We start from the raw sequence: 19,730 nt of genomic DNA on the forward strand, positions 1-19,730 counted from the left end.
TTCGAGACCAGCCTGGTCTACAGAGCTAGTTCCAGGACAGGCTCCAAAGCCACAGAGAAACCCTGCCTCGAAAAACCAAAAAAAAAAAAAAAAATTTTTCCCAGGGAGAAAATAGCAGTTGGAAAGTTGGGTGTTTCCACTCAAAGATTAGTTTCTCAATTATATTATTATTCTTTGTGGTTTCTTTCAGCTTATACCATTGCCAAATATGGCATGTCTATGTGTGTGCTTGGGATGGCAGAAGAATTTAGAGGTGAAATTGCAGTCAATGCCTTATGGCCTAAAACAGGTTTGTACTTAAAAGAAATCCCTTAATTTGATTTTTACCTCTCCTCCACACCAGGCTCAAACCTGTTGTCTCACTTTAGTGAACACTCTACCAGTGAGCGAGTTCCTCAGCCCTATCCTTGACATTTTGTGAAACATCTCAGGTCACCTGAATCTTGATGTTCGCTGTGCAGCTGACAGTCTTTAACTTGGACTAAGTGGCTGACTCTTTAGCCAGCAGCTATGATGGGAGCATAACGCTAGAACATACAGAATGTATCATGGAAGCCAACAGGAATGGTTTCAGCAAATTCTCTTAGATTTTTTTCAGATTGAAAGACTAATTGAAAAAGAGGTAGTTGCAGTTAGGCATATATACCTGGCGATTGTCCAGATATACCTGAGATGGTGGCAGAAGACTCACTTGAGCATGGGACTTCACAGTATGCCAGAAGGTAATAATGTTTGTAAAAAATACAGTAAAATTAGCAGTCTCTGGCACTGAAGAGAGAAGGTTTTAATTTATTTATTCATTTATTTTACTTTTTTGAGACAGAGTTTCTCTTTCACATAGCTTTGGCTTTCCTACAATTCACTATGTAGACCAGGCTGGCCTTCAAATCACAGAGATCTATCCGCCTCTGCCTATAAGTGCTGAGAGGCACCCAGCCGGGTTTTACCTCCTAATACCTCAAAAAGTTTCCCTTTTTTGAGAATGTGGATTTTGAGCAAAGATTTGGAAGTGATTGAAGCGAGCCTGTGGCTGAGAGAGAGGTGTTTAAGGATGCAGCCAATGCAAAAATCCTGTGGATGGAAATGCCTGTTATCAGGATCCAGGAACAGTGAGAAGACCTTAAAAAACTCACTGAAACCTACAATGACTACAGTAAGATTAATTGTTGCAGGATATTTGTACACTGTGTGAAGATGTATTACTGAGACTGGTGTAATAAAAAGTTGAATGGCCAATAGCTAGGCAAGAGTTTTAGGTGGGATTTCTGGGCAGAGCGAGAACTCTGGGAAGAAGACAGAACTACCCACCAGATGTGGGGGAAGCAGGATGGATAATATGGAGATGAGGTAACAAGTCATGTGACAGAATGTAGATTTAAAAATCTGTATTTTATGATATGAATGTACATCGGCGCACCAGATGAGGGCGTTGGATCCCAGGAGACTGCAGTTCTAGATGGTTGTCGGCTGCCATGTAAATGGTGGGAATTGAACTCAGGACCTCAGGAAGAGCAGCCAGTAGTACAGTTTACCACTGAGCCCTCTCTCTAGCCTCAGATTTCAGAGAGTGTTGATAAGTAGTAAGTGATGAGAGAGTGTGCAGTATGCCTGCCTTCTGCTAGCTCTAAACTGGTCCTTCTGAACAAAGCTTGTGTAATAGGTAGACATTGCGTAACAGGAAGGATGGAGGGTATTATCAGGACTGAAAGGATTTGCTGAAGTCTTTGCTAGCTCTGAGGTATTTGTTTTAGGTGGTTTACTAGACACTTTGGAGCCACTGGTATCATTAGGCCCTTGACACCACTGAATTTACAGTTGTGTTCTTTATGATGACTGATACAGTAGTCACATAGAGAGCACTTTTGAAACACAGAAGGAGGCCTTGCAGCCCAGGAGGTATAAATTGAAGTATGGTTTCCAGGGGATGTTGGGGTTAGCAGGAAGGAAACTAGGCAAGATATTCTTGGACAGTAGAAACAACGGACAGTCACGTGCAGCATGGGAAACCTGTGTGCATAGTGGACTGCCGGAGATTGAGGAGGTGCTTAATGGGTGTGGACTGTCATTTCCCACAGCATTCAGCATTTGAGCATCTGCAGTGTGCCAGGTTCACTGGAATGCTGGGTAGAGCGGGTGGGAATGGGTGAACTAGACTTTGGTCTATCATGTCAACTTAAGCCACCTGATTTTTTTCCTTACTTCTTGGCACAGAGGATTAAACACAGGCCTCACACATCCTAGGCAAGTACTATTAGAGTTCCTTCCCTAGCCTGGCAGCTTCAGTTTCAAGTGATTCAGTAGAGAGCTATTGGAAAGATTTTAAAAGGAGAGTGGTAATAAGCGAGGGGGGGGTAGGAGCAGTAAAGTCATCTGGTGTTTATGTAGACGTTTAGGCTGACATGCTGGGTGAATTAGAGAGAGGAGCCTGACGGTTAGCTAGACTACTGCATTTTTCATGAGTGAAGGCAAAGGAAAGTGATTCAAGAGAGTAGCTGTGCTCCAGGCTGGAGGTGAGGTGTCTGTGTTTAAGAACACATTCCCTCTTGTGTAGAGTCATCAGGAATCTCCCCTGACTGCCTTTCAAGGAGACGGGGATTCATCCTACTTAGTGGGATGGACTCCAGGAAACATATTATTATAACAGCGGTGTCCCAGCTGTCTGCTGGCCTTGGCTGGGCTCAGCATTGCTTCTCCACACTGGCAGCTGTGCCCTCTTGGCTATAGACTTTGCCTCTGATGAATTTAGCATGTACAGAAAAGGGACGGGGCCAGAGGAGGATCTCAGGCTCTCAGATAGGTTGTTTTCAATTGTGATTTTTTTCTTTTTACAAGATCTTTTCAGTTTCTGCTGAGTAGAGGGAGTGGCTGCCTCTTAACTTCTGGCAGGTCTGGATCTGATGGTGGAAACAGGACAGTCCACTTTGGAGCAGATTTTATGCAGGCGGAGGTGGCCCTGTAGCTGCTGATTTGGTTATGGCAGCAGAGAGGAGAGTCACCTCCAGCCTTGTCATTCCTGGTGGTACAGTAACAAATAAGAAATATGTGTTTTCTAATGCAAGGAGCAGAGACGAAAACATTGGGAAGAGAGCTTCATATTTTAGAGAAAGGAAGTTCAGATCCAAAGGGGTCATAGTAACTTGCCAAAAATCTTGGCCCAGTCGGTATAAAAACCCCACTCGCCCAACTTCCAGCTCAGTGCTGTTTTTGTTAGTCTTCTCCCAAGACTGCTGTACAAATTCTTGAACATTCTAAATGAGAACTCTAAGGAGGTTTGCTGTGCTTCTCATGAAGGATTTCTGCAGGTGCAGTCTGCATTGAGTAACGGACGTATCTGCTTGTTTGTCTCCTTGGTTCTGTGTTGAGGAAGGGATATGTTTGTTTCTTTGTCTTCCTGGTTCTCTCTATAGAATGTTAACGAATTCCTTATCATGGCCTTACTTTTCATCATCCGAGAAAGAAATTTGCCTTGGCAATTTTGAGTAGAGTACCGTCTTGTTGTTCCATAGTCTTCTTTGACATGGAGTCGTGTGCGTCCATGTTCTCTCCACAGCCATACATACCGCTGCTATGGATATGCTTGGAGGGTCTGGCGTGGAAAGCCAGTGTAGAAAAGTTGACATCATTGCGGATGCTGCGTACTCCATTTTCAAAAGGCCAAAAAGTTTTACTGGCAACTTTATTCTTGATGAAAATATCTTAAAAGAAGAAGGAATAAACGATTTTGATGTCTATGCAATTAAACCAGGTAATGCTTATGGCTGTTTAAAGTAATAATGTCTTCCCACATTTTATGCAATCAACAGACATGTTTCGTGTGTGTTTGTGGGGTTATAAAATGAGTATATTATGTTAGAAGCTATCTTCCTCTGAAGGGAAACCTCCCCACCCCCTCCACCCTAGAAGTGAGGCGCTTGGAGTTGCAGGAGGATGCAGAAGCTTGTTCCAGCTATCCGCTTCCAAATTAGGAAATTGAACATTTTGAAGTTAGTCTTAGAAATCCGAGGAAAGATTCAGACATATCTGACACATGACTCAGAAGTAGAGCTCTTTATTCTCCTTTTTTCTCAAACAAACAAACAAACAAACAAACAAACAAACATCCACCCCTTTAAAAATGTTTGCTGTTAAGCACAGCCTCGTAGACCGTGAGGATGCAGGAGCAAGTCTGCCTTACAGAGTTGTCTGATTGGAGATTTCAAGAACCTCCCACTCTTTAAAATCTCTTCCTTTGAAATTACAGATGACTATGATAATGAATATGGTGGTACATGCCTTTAATTCCAGCATTTGGGAAATAGTGAATTCAAGGCTAGCCTGGCCTACATAGTGAGACTGTGTCTCAAAAACGAGAAAAACAAAAGAAAAGAAAAAGACCTTCAGGCATCCGAGAAAATGGTCGAGTGTGTCAGTTGCTTTCTGTGGAAACATGAGCACTTGAATTTGGATCAAGTCAAAAATTAGGGGATGTAGCCATGTAGTAAAAGGCTGATGAGCGTGTTTTGCACCTTCTGATCTCAGAGCTGGGAGACAGGAGACAGATTTGTTGGGCCATTGGTCTAACTGAATCAGTGAGCTCCAGATTCAATGAGAGGCTGTAAAGAATAAGGTGGAAAGTGACTGAGGAAGACCTCTACACACATATACACATGCACGCATGCACGCGTGTGCGTGCGCGCACACACATATACACATGCACAGAGAGAGAGAGAGAGAGAGAGAGAGAGAGAGAGAGAGAGAGAGAGAGAGAGATGGGTATGCAGAACCACACATACATGTAGACACGCACACTTTTATATCCCTGCATACAAATACATACCTGGCATCAGTCACATATAATTCCAGTGGGTGGGAGATAGAGGCAGGAGGATTGCTGCAAGTTTCCTGGTTCTAGGTTAGCCAGAGCTAGTAAGACTTTGTCAGAAAATAAAATGAAACAAAAAATTAGATCTTAGCCAGGCAGTGGTGGCACACGCTTTTAATCCTAGCACTTGGGAGGTAGAGGAAGAGGGACCTCTCTGAATTTAAGGCCAGTCTGGTTTACAGAACTAGTCTTAGGACAACCAAGGCTACACAAAGAAACCCTGTCATGAAAAACAAAGCAAAAAAATAAAAAAAAAATTAGATTTTAAGATGAAGTTTGTCATAGTGGAAGAGGATAACTAAGTTACAGAAAAGAATAATAAATTAGATCAAATAGTTCAAATTACCTGTGAACCCTTTCCAGTGACACAAAAGGATTTTTTAAAAAGGATATACTTTTTTATTAAAATTATTAAATTTGGATGTAATATAGTATAATAATTATTATAACATTATTTGGTGATTAATTTTTCAGGCCATCCCTTGTTACCAGATTTCTTCTTAGATGAACATCCTGATGAAATTATGAAGGAAACAGAATCCCATGGTAAGATTCTAGGGCACGCTTTATTTTATTATTTTTTCTTTTTATGTGTATGAGGATTTTGCCTGCCTGTATGTCTGTATGCATGCATGCATACATGCACCAACATGCATGCTTGGTGCTGCAGAGGCCAGAACAGGGTGTTGGATCCCCAAGTGGACTGGAGTTAGAGATGGTTGTGAGCTGCCATGTGCATGCTGGAAATTGAACCTCTGGAAAAGTAGCCCATGTTCTTAACTGCTGAGCCATCTCTCCAGCACCAAGATTCTAGAATATGTGTGTGTGTGTGTGTGTGTGTGTGTGTGTGTGTGTGTATGTATGTATATGTATACACATACATATATTGAAACAGAGTCTCACTATATAACCTCGGGTGGCCTTGAACTCATAGAGATCCACCTGTCTCTGCCTCCCAAGTGCTGGGATTAAAGGCATGTACTGCCATGTCTGTGCAAACCGTATTTTAAATAGGAAAATATGAATACTAACTGTTTCTTGTAATACATGGAATTGATGCTATAACAATATTTTTGCCTTCTATCTCTAAACCAGAGGTTCTCAACTGTCCTAATACTGTGACCCTTTAATACAGTTCCTCATGTTGTGATTGACCCCAACCATAAAATTATTTTCTTTGCTACTTCATAACTGTAATTTTGATTCTGTTATGAATCATAATGTAAATATCTGATTTGCAAGATATCTGATAGAGGACACCTGTGGAAGGGTTGTTTGACCCCCCAGAGGGATTGCAACCCACAGTTGGGAATCACTGCTCTTAACTATTTTGTAACTTAAACACATTATGTAAAATTCTGTAAGGCTAGAAAGAAAGATTTTTGTTTTGTTTTTGTAACTGTCCCCAAGTTTTATTTTTTTTTCTTGGCAGCTGTCTTTGAATAGTTTATGTTGATATTTGGAGGAAAATGTGTCGTATTAGAGTATATCTAACTATATTTTATAGTGTGCTATTGATACTTTATGAAGAGAATTAATTTCTTTTTTTTTCTTGATTTTTTTTTGGCGGGGGGTGTTGAGGTATGGTTTTTCTGTGTAGCCTTGGCTGTCCTGGAACTTGCAGACCAGGCTGGTCTCAAACTCACTGAGATCTACCTGCCTCCATCTCCTGAGTGCTGGGATTAAAGGTGAGTGCCACCACTACCCAGCTAGGGAGTTCATTTCAGAGGAGGTTTTGGGCTTCCCTCATTTTGTTTTTGGGCCTTGAATTATGGGCGTGTGTGTGTGTGTGCCTGTGTGTGTGTATGTTACATTTTAAGCCTTGTGATCTATCTAGCATACTTATACCCGTGCTTTAGTGAAACACACCACAAGAAACATAACAAAAGTTTCTAGGAACAAATTTTCTCTGTGCCTTTAAGCTATCTGTAGGACCTTGATGCATTTACTGCCAAGCTTTATTTCCAGATTAGTTACATCTTCTCTGTGTTTATGCTTTGTTTAAATGTTTGAAGAAGCTAAAAATTAGGTAATAAAAGGATAATTTTTCTTTTGTACAATTAAAAAAAAGCTATAGAAAGGAAAATAGTGACTCATAGCCCTACCGTCCAGAGACTTTGGATTTAAAAGTTAGATCCCAGATTTACCAGGAGGAAAACCCCAGGAAACAAGATATCAATCTCTTTCTCAGAAGGTTTCTTACAGAATAGCAGAAGTCACCCAGAATTCTTAGAAAATCTTGTTCTTGACCCAGTACCCTAAGATTGGCTGTCTTCGGGTGGGAGACGTATGAACCGAGTTTAAAGTTCTTGTTTTCAAATAAGAACCATCTCATTGGTCATCTTACATTCCTTAGCGCCTCCTGTGTGCTGAGTGCTTTGGCAGCATGTTTGTGTGCACTGTTTAATACTGAGGACCTGCAGAGCTGTGCTCACACAGCTTCAGGTGGCAGAACCAGGGTTTAGATTCATGTTTTCTAATTCCAAAGCCTGTGTCTTTAACCAGTGTTCACAACTGGCGTTCCTAAAGCCTGAATCCTTAAAAGTCCTTTAAAGTGTTAGAAGTTGCCCAGTAGTGCCATATATTAATATATAATGAGGAGTTGCCACGGAGACTAACTATGTAGTTGCTGTGTTCAGCAGCTCTCTCCCTTTGGGCATAATTACGCAAGGAACAGTATCAGCCAGACGGTCATTTGTGATGTGGAGTCAGAACAAGAGGGGTTAGAAGAGTGGACCCTGACCCTCGGCTTCGGCGGGTAGATTTGTCATTAGCTATCTCCATTACCAAAGTGTTCTTGTCCAGAGGCCGGGACACTCTTGTCTTTTGGCAGTCTCTTCTCCACACAGTGCTCGAGACAGCAGTGAGTTCTGTAGCTCTCTCTGCCTGTCCTCTCTGGGGTCACCACCAGCAGGCACAGTGGACATCTGTAGGCATCGTGGTGCACTTACACAGGCAGTGGTTAGTTAGCACATCTGGCCTGCGGTGGGGCTTGCCTCTGCCAGATGTTTTTTCATGTGCATATCCAGATCTAGTGCATGTTTGCTGTGTATTTTGACTCAAAAAAGCTCTGTGTGTAGCCCTTATTTTCCTGGTTAGAGATTCACATTTCTTTTGAATCCACTACTGATAATTTGTTCTGTGAATATTAATGAATATATCTGTATATGTACATAGATACAATACAAATTAGCACACATACATTATATGTGTATTATATATATTCATATCACACACATATATACATTTATCTGATACAAAATATATGTTTTATATAGAGGGAGAGGAGCGAGAGTATAAACATTGCTCTTGGTTTTAAATTAATGGAGTTTTACCTTTTCCAGCACTTGTTGTTCCTTATCTTAGCTCCCTGCTGGAACACGGAGCCTACTTGGTCTTTGCTAGTTTATTTCTCTATTGTTACTTAGTTATAGTTTTGGTTGCTTGTGTTCATTTGCTCTGAGTTCTCAGAACTGTGCGTTCCTAGCTTGGCTACCCTCTCCCTGTCCCTTACAGTTAGCGGACCCTTTGTTAATCTCTCTTCTTGCATTTTTTCTTCTGTATTTGGAAAAACCCTGTCAAGTATTATAGAGAATAATCTGCCAAGAATCTCTACAGTTTTTTTTTTTTTAACAGGATTTGTCTGTGTTACCCTAGCTGTTCTGTTCTAGAACTTGTTCTATAGACCAGGCTGGCCCCTAACTCAGAGATATCTGCCTGCTTCTGTCTCCCAAGTGCTGGGATTACAGATGTGCGCCGCCACCGCCTGGCTGGAGTTTATCTCTTCTGTCTCCCAAGTGCTGGGATTACAGATGTGCGCCACCACCGCTCGGCTGGAGTTTATCTCTTCTGTCTCCCAAGTGCTGGGATTACAGATGTGCGCCACCACCGCCCGGCTGGAGTTTCTCTCTGTTCGGTTGTCTGCACTGAGAGCAGTCTCTGTTGCACTTTGTTTCTCAAGTTACTGGCGTCAGAGTTGCTTCTGTACTTCATCCTCTTGTTCCTCTGTGATGCATGGCTTCACACCCATTCTACACAGTGTGTCTGTAAGGCCTGAGGTTTCGGAGAAGCTTCAGGTTCACAACAAAATCAGAGGAAGGTGCCAGATGGCTGTCTGTACCCTGTGCCTGTTGTGGTGCCACCATCCTCCATGGTGATGTGCTTGTCACACTTGAGACCAACACATCGTAAGCATAGCTTTCATGTGAAGGAACTGCTGAGTTTTGTAATGAACTGATTGTATAAATAGACTTTGGAGGTTTTTTTTTCAGCATAATTTACTCCTACCCCAGTGGGATACTGTTTTCACAGCATCAAGTTATTGTTTCATTCTTGCTAAGCTGTTCTCTTGTAGGAGATACCCTGGAGCTAGTGTAGTGAGATGGCAGGGACATAGTCATTGCTTTTGCTCCACTCTGTCCTTCTAATGAATTCCTTTCTCTGTAGGTTCGAGCTAGGACCATGGTACAAGGCCAGCATAGGCCCATCTTCGCCTCTGCTAGGGAAAATCCTCTTCTCGCTTTTCCTGCTTATGTGTATGAGGTTTACCTGTCTGCATCCATAGATACCACATGTGGACCCAGTGCCTGCTGAGACCGTAAGAGGACATCTGATCCCTTGGAACTGAAGTTCCAGCTGGTTGTAAACCAACATGTGGGTGCTGAGAATTCAACCCAGGTCCTCTGGAAGAACAGCCAGTGTTCTTAATTGCTGAACCATCTCTCTAGACCCTGCCTTTCCCATTTTTTATCAGCCTAGCTGCGGGCATGTACTTTCCATGATAAGTACCACTGCAGGATTCCTTCTCCCACCCAGGGCTCCTTTCCCCACAGAATCTCACCCCCAGCTCTTCCAATAGACTTGACCCACCCCACAGAACTCATCCTCCTCTACTCTCTGCTCTTCTCCTTTGGGAGCTTTAAGCTTTGAACTTGGAGTTAAAAGATGAGAAGGAAGAATAATATTGAATCATTCTCAAAAAGCAGCATCTGTCAAACAGAAGGGTAAGCTCCGACTCTAATCCAGAGGCTCAAATATGTGAGTGCCTTTCTCCTTTGTTTAAATAGATTGACTGTTCCTGCTTTGAGATTTCTCTTGAGCCAAAGCACAAGCAGGCCTGTGTTTATTAGGCTGATTCTGTGTACCGTAGAGTTTCTTCCTAGATTCATATAGCAGATTGTGTGTGGATCTAGGTAGTGTGTGTGTGTGTGTCTGTGTGTATCCTGTTCTGGAGATTAAAGCCAAGGCCTTACACATGCTAAACAAGTGTTCTAATAATACATCTGCAGGCCTGTTTTGGTACATTAAAATTTTTTGTGAGTGTGTGTTTTTGGGTGTGCGTGCGTGTGCATGCAAACATGCACACATGAGTGCCCAGTTTTCATGGCACACATGGAAGTGGGAGACATCTTGGGAAGTAGTTCTCTCCTGTCACTTATAGGATTTGGGGACGGAACTTAGGTTCAGTATGTGGAAGAAGGATTAAGTGAATACATTTTACTTACAAAGTAATATTTACTTGTCTACTAATTGAAGCTAAGTCTTGCATATCTCCATCTTTCTTACCATGGCATCTTTTTTTCTTATTTCATTTTATAGCTCAGATGGACCAGCCAAAAGGGTGATTAATATCCCTTAGAGTTACTTTGTTTAGTAGTGACTTTGGTTTGGTTGTTTGTAACCTGTTTTATTTATTCATTCATTCATTCATTCATTCATTCATTCATTCATTCATTCATTATGTATACAATATTCTGTCTGTATGCCTGAAGGCCAGAAGAGGGCACTAGACCTCTTTACAGATGGTTGTGAGCCACCATGTGGTTGCTGGGAATTGAACTCAGGACCTTTGGAAGAGCAGGCAATGCTCTTAACCACTGAGCCATCTCTCCAGTCCCTTGTAACCTGTTTTAAAAGCCAGTCTTTTACTTTAGAAAGATACTGTCTTAGCATTTACAGCCATATCTGACGCGGTCGGCTACTTTTCCCATCAGTTAGGTTTATGCCTTTAGATGCCTTAATGGATTTAAAATCATTTGGTCAAATAGGGCTATTTGCTAGTAAGTCTGTCTTGCTTTAATTTTGTGTTTGACCTTACGCTACCAAGGCCTTAAGGCTGTTTATGTAAATTATATTTTACAGATCCTGTGCGGGAAGTAAAAGAAGAGAAACCGCGGTCAGAGCCGCAGCCACCACCGCAGCCACGGCTACAGTCACAGCCACCACCGCAGCCGCAGCCGCAGCCGCAGCCGCAGCGACCACCACCGCTGCTGCAGCAACAGCAACCACCGAGACCACATTTTGGAGCTGTGGAAGAAACATTTAGAATTGTTAAGGACTCTCTCAGTGATGAGGTCGTCAAAGCCACCCAAGCAGTCTATCAGTTTGAACTCTCAGGTGAAAACTGTCTGACGATTGGGGCTTTTATGAAACAGTGGGAAGAAAACCAGCCTTTGGTGCCTGGATTGTTAGCTATATCTAGAACTATTGAATATATATGCTCAAAAACAGCAAATAATTATCGATTTGTATTTTTTGAGTTAGACTTGTTTATATGGAAACATGTAGAATACATTTTCACAGCATCTACTTCCAATGTTAAATAACTCTTTGGCATATATAACCAAGGAAATAATATATAGATGGATATACCATTGTAACAGGTAATGTAATACAGTAATTTATCAGTTGTGGGCAGCTGACCACTTTTATCTTTAAATTAGGTCAGTATGAGCACAGTATGAAAGCCTCTACACGAGCCAGACTGTGGTGGCGCATGCCTTTAATCCCAGCACTTGGGAGGCAAAGGCAGGAGGATCTTTGAGTTTGAGGCCAGCCTGGTCTACGGAGTGAGTTTCAGGACAGCCAGGATTGTTATACAAGAAACCCTGTCTCAAAAACCAAATCAACAACTCTTAATGTTTTCCCATATAATAAAAATAATAAACAGGTTGATGGTAGTTTTAAGAAGTATTTTGGTTCCGCTATATGCATACTTTGTCACTCTTTATGCTATTCTCTGTCACATCTTAATCTACCCTTCTTTTTACTTCCTTTTTGTTTCTGAACTCATAGTCAATTGCTTGAGTCTTTTTTTCTCCCTGACCTCCCAAACCTGCTGAATCTTTTGTGCTTATTTCATGACTTGTCTAGCAAAGGCTTAGTTTTGGAGGCATCAAACTATCTGGTTGCCCCATAGTTGTTTCAAGGCTGCCCAGTCTTTTTAGACAAAAATTAAAGTAGCGACATCAGCTGGACTTAGAGGGATCATCTATTCTCCCTCTTCAGATAGGTCTAAGTAGCACTTTAGACTTCTCTGTTGTCAGCTCCCTGCCGTCAGATATAAGTCAGCCACGGGCCTCCTTTTCTCCCCAGTGGGACCCCTTATCTCTCCATCAGATCCCAACCTTGATTAACTGTACTGGACTCTTCCTCAGATGGAGAGTTTGATCCAGTAGGTAGGGGGCATCTGAGTGTCTCCATTTCTGACAGATGGGTACCTCTAGCAGTGCAGGGGTCTAGGTCCCATCTCCTCCGGTCTCCTCAGGAGTCGTTCTGCCGACTCTTCTTCAGTGTGTACACCCTGCAGCGTCCCTTCCGGCAGTTATTTTAATGTTCGCAGCTCTCGTCTCTTATTACAACAGAATGTAACGGTAATCCCAAACCGTGCGCCCGTTCAGAGCCATACTTGCTTTTGCCTGCAGCGTACTCTATTGAACATGGTCCCTTCTGTTTTTCTCTGCTCTACAGAATTTGTTTCCACCACAGTCCTAGATGATGGTTGTGCCACCAGCGGGTGTTTGTTGCCCCTCCCTGTAGCACCTCTGCAGTTTCTGAGGCTGTTGACCACTTCTAGAAACACCTCCGCAGCCTCTGTTTTCTTCAAACTGAACGCTATACCCAGTAAACACCGAGCCATTTCCTTCACTCCCCCCCCTCTTAAGCACTGTTGTAACTTCTGTGTGAATCCCACTGCTCCGGCGTTGCCACTTCTCTATTCACACGCCTAAACCACCTCTGTTTCCTCTCTGGAGAAGAGCCTGGCTTTTCTCTTTGTTATTGAATGTTTTCCGGAACCTAGTACGGCACTTGAACCGTACGTAGTAAGTGCTGAGTTGGATGGTAGCCTGAGGATTTTAGCCAGGGCCAGCGTGTTAGCAGGTTGTTAATGCCGAGGGATGATTGTGCTTATTTCTGCATTTATCTGTGCAGGTGAGGATGGTGGCACATGGTTTCTTGACCTGAAGAGTAAGGGTGGGAAAGTTGGACATGGAGAGCCCTCCGACCGGGCAGATGTGGTGATGAGTATGACCACCGATGACTTTGTCAAGATGTTTTCAGGTAAGTTTTCAACTCTCTTAGTTTGCTTGTTTTAAATAGAGAATTTGGGATATTCTGTTTTCTCTTTTCCTAGATAATGAAGGTTCAGCACTGTTCCTAGCAGTGGGTGCTACCTATGCTGAAAGCCATAGTCTTGGGAAGGCTGTTCTTAGGGTACCTCGTCTGCCGCTTCTACCCCATCTGACAAATGGAAGATTGATGGGAGATCTTTCCTTTTTCATCACTGAGAAGCTAATAATGTAATGTTGGGAACAAAGAGATAATTAAAAAGATTGCTAAGTAGGCTTTATTCTACCGGAACTAAGGTACTGTACTTTCAAAGCGTAGTCACTGGAGGTTCAGAACTCACAAGTAGCTCACTTATTAAAGTCAAGTCCTGCTTCAGCCTCACCAGCTGCCATAAAGGAAACAGGAGCGAGCTTTTTCGTGTGCTTTTGTGGAATCTCTGTTCCAGGGAGTCCTTTGCATGATTTTATGTTGTGCTCAGTTAGCTCTAACAGTGCCTGTAGACAGAGACTGTGCTTTCATCTCCGGCCGCCCAGACCCGAATAACCACACAGAAACTGTACTAATTACACTGTTTGGCCAATGGCTAAGGCATTTTCCTAGCTAGCTTTTATGTATTAAATTAACCCATTTCCATTAATCTGTGTCTCGCCACGAGGCTGTGGCTTTACTGGTAAGGTTCTGGCCTCCTTTTCCTTCGGCAGCTACCTAGCATCTCTGTGACTCCGCCTACGCTCTCTGTCTCTGTTCAGATTTCCCACCCGGCTTTACTCTGCTAAGACATTGACTGATATTGACTGCTAAGACATTGGTTGATATTCATCAACCAATAAAAGAAACACATACACAGAAGGACATCCCACATCAAGTGCCAAAATAATTTTAAGAGTGATTTGTTCTATTTTCTTCTCTAAGAACACTACCCAAACTGGCAAGTTAACACAAGTTCTAAAAAATTAGGAACAGTACTCTCAATTAAGATTTTATAATATTCAAATGTAAAATCTTTCATGTAATGAACTATAAAGTGTTAAACTCATATGTTCATTTTTTATAATTCTTACTGAACAGTATCAGTACATTTTGAGCCCTCCAAAGTTCTGTTTTCCAGTTGTAATTAAGGGATACTAGTGGGGGCTACATCATATATGAACCCAATCACCAAAGTTTAACTATTATGTGTATGTGTGTTCAGGTGCAAATGCCCAAACATATACATGCATGAAGAAGGCAAATGTGGACACCTGGGACCCTGCTCTATCATGCTCTTCCATATTCCCTTTTGACAGGGTCTCTCCTGAAACCTGGAGTTGGGCTGGCTGCCTGCTCGCAAACCCCAGCAGTCCTCTCTCGGGTCCTCCCAGCTCTGGAGTTACAGATGTGTGTGTAGACATGCTCAACCTTTACACAGGTGTTGGGGATTCAAACTCAGGTCCTCCAGCTGTGCAGCAAGCACTCTACCCGCCAAACCATCTCCCTACTCTGTTTAACTTTTATAGTAGTATTAAGTGTTCATTGAGCAAAAATTAGAAAAAACACCAGAAAGAAGAAAACACAATTGTTTTTTACTACACTATTGAAAGATGATCAGTTAATTTGGGTTAGCATCCTATATACATACACATAAATACACACGCACACACACACATATGTTTATAAAGCAAAATTATATGATTATTATATTTGATCTTTTCAAATTGTACATGTATAACATCTTCATGAATTTTTGCTTCCAGTCATTTATAGTAGTTTGCTGTATCTAAAACTATTATTTTTGATTTACTGGAGATTATGTGGCAATGCTCAGTAAATGTTTGTTTTGTTTTTGTTTCTGTTTTTTTTTTTTTTTTTTGAGACAGGATTTCTTTGGGTAATCTCGACTGTTCTAGAACCTACTCTGTAGACCAGGTTGGCCTCAAACTTACAGAGATCCGTCTGCCTCTGCCTCCAGAGTGCTGGGATTAAAGGCGTGCACCACCACCACAGCCCAGCTTTGTTTTTGTGTCTTTGGGACAGGGTCTCTCCTGGCTGTCCCAGAACTTGCTCTGTAAACTAGACAGACATTGAATTCACTGAGATCCTCTAGTGTCTGCCTACTGAGTGTACCACTGTACCCCAGCCTAAATGTTTGGTAAATATGAATCATAGGTTTTTTAAAATTAAGGACAATTTAAATTAAAAGTGTATTGTGTTGGTCTTGGTAGTATATGATTATAATCCTAGCACTTTGGGAGGCTAAGGCAGGAAGATTGTGAGTTCAAGGCCCTATGTAATGAGTCTGAGGCCCATTCAGATCCTGTCTCCATAAACAAAGTGAAACAAAAAGGCATTGTCAACATCTAAACTGGAACAAGTTAACCGTACTTAATATTTATTATCGTGTAATTGCTGTAGGTTAAGAAATACATGTAGCTTAAGATAAAGTATTTTTCACTGGGGCTGGAGAGATGGCTCAGTGGTTAAAAGGACTGGCTGCTCTCCTAGATGATCTGTATGTGGTTCCCAGCAACCACATTGTGGTTAACAATTTTCTGTACTGTCAGTCACAGTGGATTTGACCCCCTCTTCTGTATATAGTCTATAGTACCTCTGCAGACACTATATGTACATGTTGCAAGGACAAATATGCAGGCGAAACCCCATATACATAAAATAAAAATAAGTAAATTAAAAAAATAATAGTTTTTATGGGCTGGAGAGGTGACTCAGTGGTTAAGAGCACAGGTGCTCTTTCAGAGGACCTGGGTTCAATTCCCAGGACCCACGTGGTAGCTCACGATTACCTATAAATTCCAGTTCCAGGGGATCTGACACCCTCACACAGACATACACGCAGGTAATACACCAATGCAGTACAATAAAATTATTTATCTAAAAAAGGCTGTAAAATTATGTATCCAGGTGTTTAGCTATGTTTGAGCACCACTTGCATCCCTGGTACCAAGGGAGACCAGAAGAGGGCACCAAATCTCCTTCAACTGCGGTGGAGTTATAGACATTTGTGAGCTCCTTCATGTGGATGCTAGGAACCAAACTCAGGTTTTCTAGAAAAGCAGCAAGTGCTGTTAGCCACCGAGACATCTCTTCAGCTCCCTAACTTCTCATTTTTAAATTGTCTTTTGTCCATGAGTTTTAAGAATTATTTTTATATTTCCAGGTATATTACATGCAAATACTTTCTTCTTTTTTTTTTTCTTTTTCTTTTTTTTGGTTTTTCGAGACAGGGTTTCTCTGTGGCTTTGGAGCCTGTCCTGGAACTAGCTCTGTAGACCAGGCTGGTCTCGAACTCACAGAGATCTGCCTGCCTCTGCCTCCCGAGTGCTGGGATTAAAGGCGTGCGCCACCACCGCCTGGCTCTTCTTTTTTTTTACTCATTTTCTTCTTTTTTTTAAAAAAAGATTTATTTATTTATTTATTTATTTATTTATTTATTTTTTTCGAGACAGGGTTTCTCTGTGGTTTTGGAGCCTGTCCTGGAATTAGCTCTTGTAGATCAGGCTGGTCTCAAACTCACAGAGATTCGCCTGCCTCTGCCTCCCAAGTGCTGGGATTAAAGGCATGCGCCACCACCGCCCGGCTAAGATGTATTTATTTTTGTATTTGAGTCTGCATGTCTGCCTGAATGCCAGAGAGGGCATCAGATCTCATTATTGATGGTTGTGAGCTGCCGTATGGTTTGCTGGGAATTGAACTCAGGACCTCTGAAACAGCAGCCAGTGCTCTTGACTACTGAGTCATCCCCCCTACCCCTCCTTCACTTTCTTGATGATACATTTATGCTTACATTTCTCTGGCAGAAAAAAATACCAGTATCTTTTTTGTATTCATAGAGTATATTGTAGTTGGATGATTCTTTGGGCCTCCAGCTCACAAATAATGACACAGAGACTTGTTATTAACTATGAAAGCTCAGCCTTAGCATAGGCTTGTTCTCAACTAGCTCATAACTTAAATTAACCCATTTATATTAATCTGCATTCTGCCACGGGGTGTTATCTCTCTTCCATCCCTCTCCTGCTGTTTCCTGTCCATGTCTCCTGGGGAATCCCGCCTTCCCAGAGTTCTCTCTCTTCCTGGAAGTTCCATCTATATTCTCCTGCCTAGCCATTGGCCATTCTGCTTTTTATTTCACCAATCACAGCAACTCATCTTCACACAGTGTACAAATATCCCATAATATTATACTTAAAAAATCATTTCTTAAATAGTGCGTGTGTCTGGATATGGATATACCCAGCCTCAGAGACCAGAAGCATCAGATCCTTTGGAACTGGAGCGATGGGCATTGTGCTGGGAAACAAGCTCAGCTCTTCCCAGAGCACTGTTTAGGTTCTTCACACCGAGCCGTTTCTACAGCCCTACATACACTGTACGAGTGTTTGCATGTTCATTTGAGTACACGTGTTTGGGTACCACTGTGAATGCGTGGAGATTAGAGAACAACCTTGGGTGTCATTCCCGTCTTCCACCGTTAGGCAGGCTGTCTCTGTTCAGTGATGTATATGCCATGCTAGCTGTCCGCAAGCGTCCGTAGAATTCCCGTATCTCTGTCTCCCATCTCAAGGTAGGAACACTAGGATTATAGATGTGCACTACTTTGCCAAACTTTACAGAGGTTCTGAGGATTTACACTGAGGTCCTCACGCTTGCGCAGCAAGTACTTTTCCCTCTGAGCCATCTGCGCAGTTCCTACACTATATACTTAACGGTCTTAGTTGTTTTTCATTTTGACACAGTGTTTAGCTCAGGCTGGCTTTGAACTTAGGATCCTCCTGACTCAGTTCCCAAGTGCTGGTGTTAAGATGTGTGTTGCCATGCCCAGCTTAGTAATCATTTCTTCGATTTTTTTTGCACCATTTGATTTTTTGAATTTAAACTTGAAATAGTTAAAGAGTTTAATGAGCTGTAACAGATTGGAACATTAAATAACATAGTATTTACCTACCAGAATTCATCTGGGGACTGCATTTCTGTAAAGTGCTGTGACCAGCATTATGTATGAATGTAGCTCGTTGCCATTACTTTCTGCAGACTGTTTCTTACGTTATCTTTTACACGACAGGATATTGTTAACATCCAAGTCAGTAGCTGAGATTCCCAGGGTAATAGTACGCAGTGCTGTAACAGGAATTTCTGTGCTCTGGGGTCCCTCTTAGAACGCATGTTCTTGAAGTGGCACGGCACTTAGGGCACTAATGCTGCCTTCTCTGTCTCATTTCACATTTTAGGGAAGCTGAAGCCGACCATGGCATTCATGTCAGGAAAACTGAAGATTAAAGGGAACATGGCCCTAGCAATCAAACTGGAGAAGCTAATGACCCAGATGAATGCCAGACTATGAGGGACAAGAAGCAAAAATGACTCGTAGAAGTAAAAAGCTCAACAGTTAAAAATCTGTTGTCTCCTCCACTGTCTTATAAGGACACATATGTTTGTTCTGGAAAAATTAGAATTTCTGCATCTATAAGACTTGAAATTGTAATTAAAACAGCTAACCAATCATGTATAAGTCTCACGAAGTGGCCTCCTAATATATTGTGTTTTTTTTCTTTTTTCAGTTTTTTCCTATAAGCCTTTATTTCATTCATGCTTTCTTGCATGAAAAGTAATATTATGTATCGAGCACTAGAATTAGCTATTTACAAAACTTCTCATGTAAAATGAAGTTACTTTATCTTCACAAAGAGCTGGGTGAAGAAGTACATCTCTCTCTTATCCACTGCCCCCACCTTCTTAAAAAAGGACTTTGTCAGTGTATAATACTTGCAGGCAAAATTTTGTTTAACTTATAACAAGCATTTTATATTATTGATACTATTCTAGATATCTTTAAAATTTTAGCTTTTCCCTCTTTTTTCCAGATAGGGTTACCCAGCTGGCTTTGAACTGAGGGCAGGTCTCCTGCCTCAGCTTCCTTAGTGCTATGATGACACACAGGAGCCACCATGCCAAGCTAAATTTAGTTTTCAAGTGCTAATTTATAGAATTAATTTTGCGAGTATGCCTTATGCCAGGTAGTAGTTCTCTCTGCTCACTACCTTAGCAGCTTTTTAAAAACAGATTCTTTAAATCATGTTACCTTCAAATAAAGATGAATTTATCTCTTTTTCATTCTCTGTGCCTTTTTTTCTTGTCATATTATACTGTTAGGCCAATATAGTGGTAATAATAATTTTAAGAATAGATATCCTAGCCTGTATAACACAGTAGACCAGTCTCAAAAATACAACAGTATAGCCGGGCGGGGTAACACACAGCTTTAATTCCAGCATTCGGGAGGCAGAGTGGATCTCTGTGAGTTCGAGGCCAACCTGGTCTACAAGAACTAGCGCTAGTTCCAGGACAACTGGGTCTATAACACAGAGAAACCCTGACTCAAAACCCCAAACACTAATATATACACACACACGAAGAATTTACTTACAGATTTATCTATCTATCTATCTATCTATCTATCTATCTATCTATCTATCTATCTATCTATCTATCTATCTATCTATCTATCTATCTATATCTATCTATC

The 19,730-nt window shown here is 41.7% G+C and overlaps 1 protein-coding gene across 1 annotated transcript in view; it reads left to right on the forward strand.

Moving 5' to 3' along the window:
• The window catches only part of Hsdl2 (hydroxysteroid dehydrogenase like 2), a 38,824-nt gene extending 19,506 nt beyond the window's left edge, over window positions 1-19,318 (forward strand). Inside the window, exons 6-11 of the mRNA XM_005362237.2 lie at window positions 191-289; window positions 3,551-3,745; window positions 5,336-5,407; window positions 11,003-11,257; window positions 13,073-13,201; window positions 18,436-19,318. Of these exons, the coding sequence (XP_005362294.1) occupies window positions 191-289; window positions 3,551-3,745; window positions 5,336-5,407; window positions 11,003-11,257; window positions 13,073-13,201; window positions 18,436-18,548 (863 nt within the window). The 3' untranslated portion in view covers window positions 18,549-19,318. The remainder of the gene's footprint in view (window positions 1-190; window positions 290-3,550; window positions 3,746-5,335; window positions 5,408-11,002; window positions 11,258-13,072; window positions 13,202-18,435) is intronic.
• Window positions 19,319-19,730: the final 412 nt, after the last annotated feature.

Source organism: Microtus ochrogaster, linkage group LG5 (assembly GCF_000317375.1).
Source record: "Microtus ochrogaster isolate Prairie Vole_2 linkage group LG5, MicOch1.0, whole genome shotgun sequence".
Taxonomy (NCBI): Eukaryota; Metazoa; Chordata; class Mammalia; order Rodentia; family Cricetidae; genus Microtus; species Microtus ochrogaster.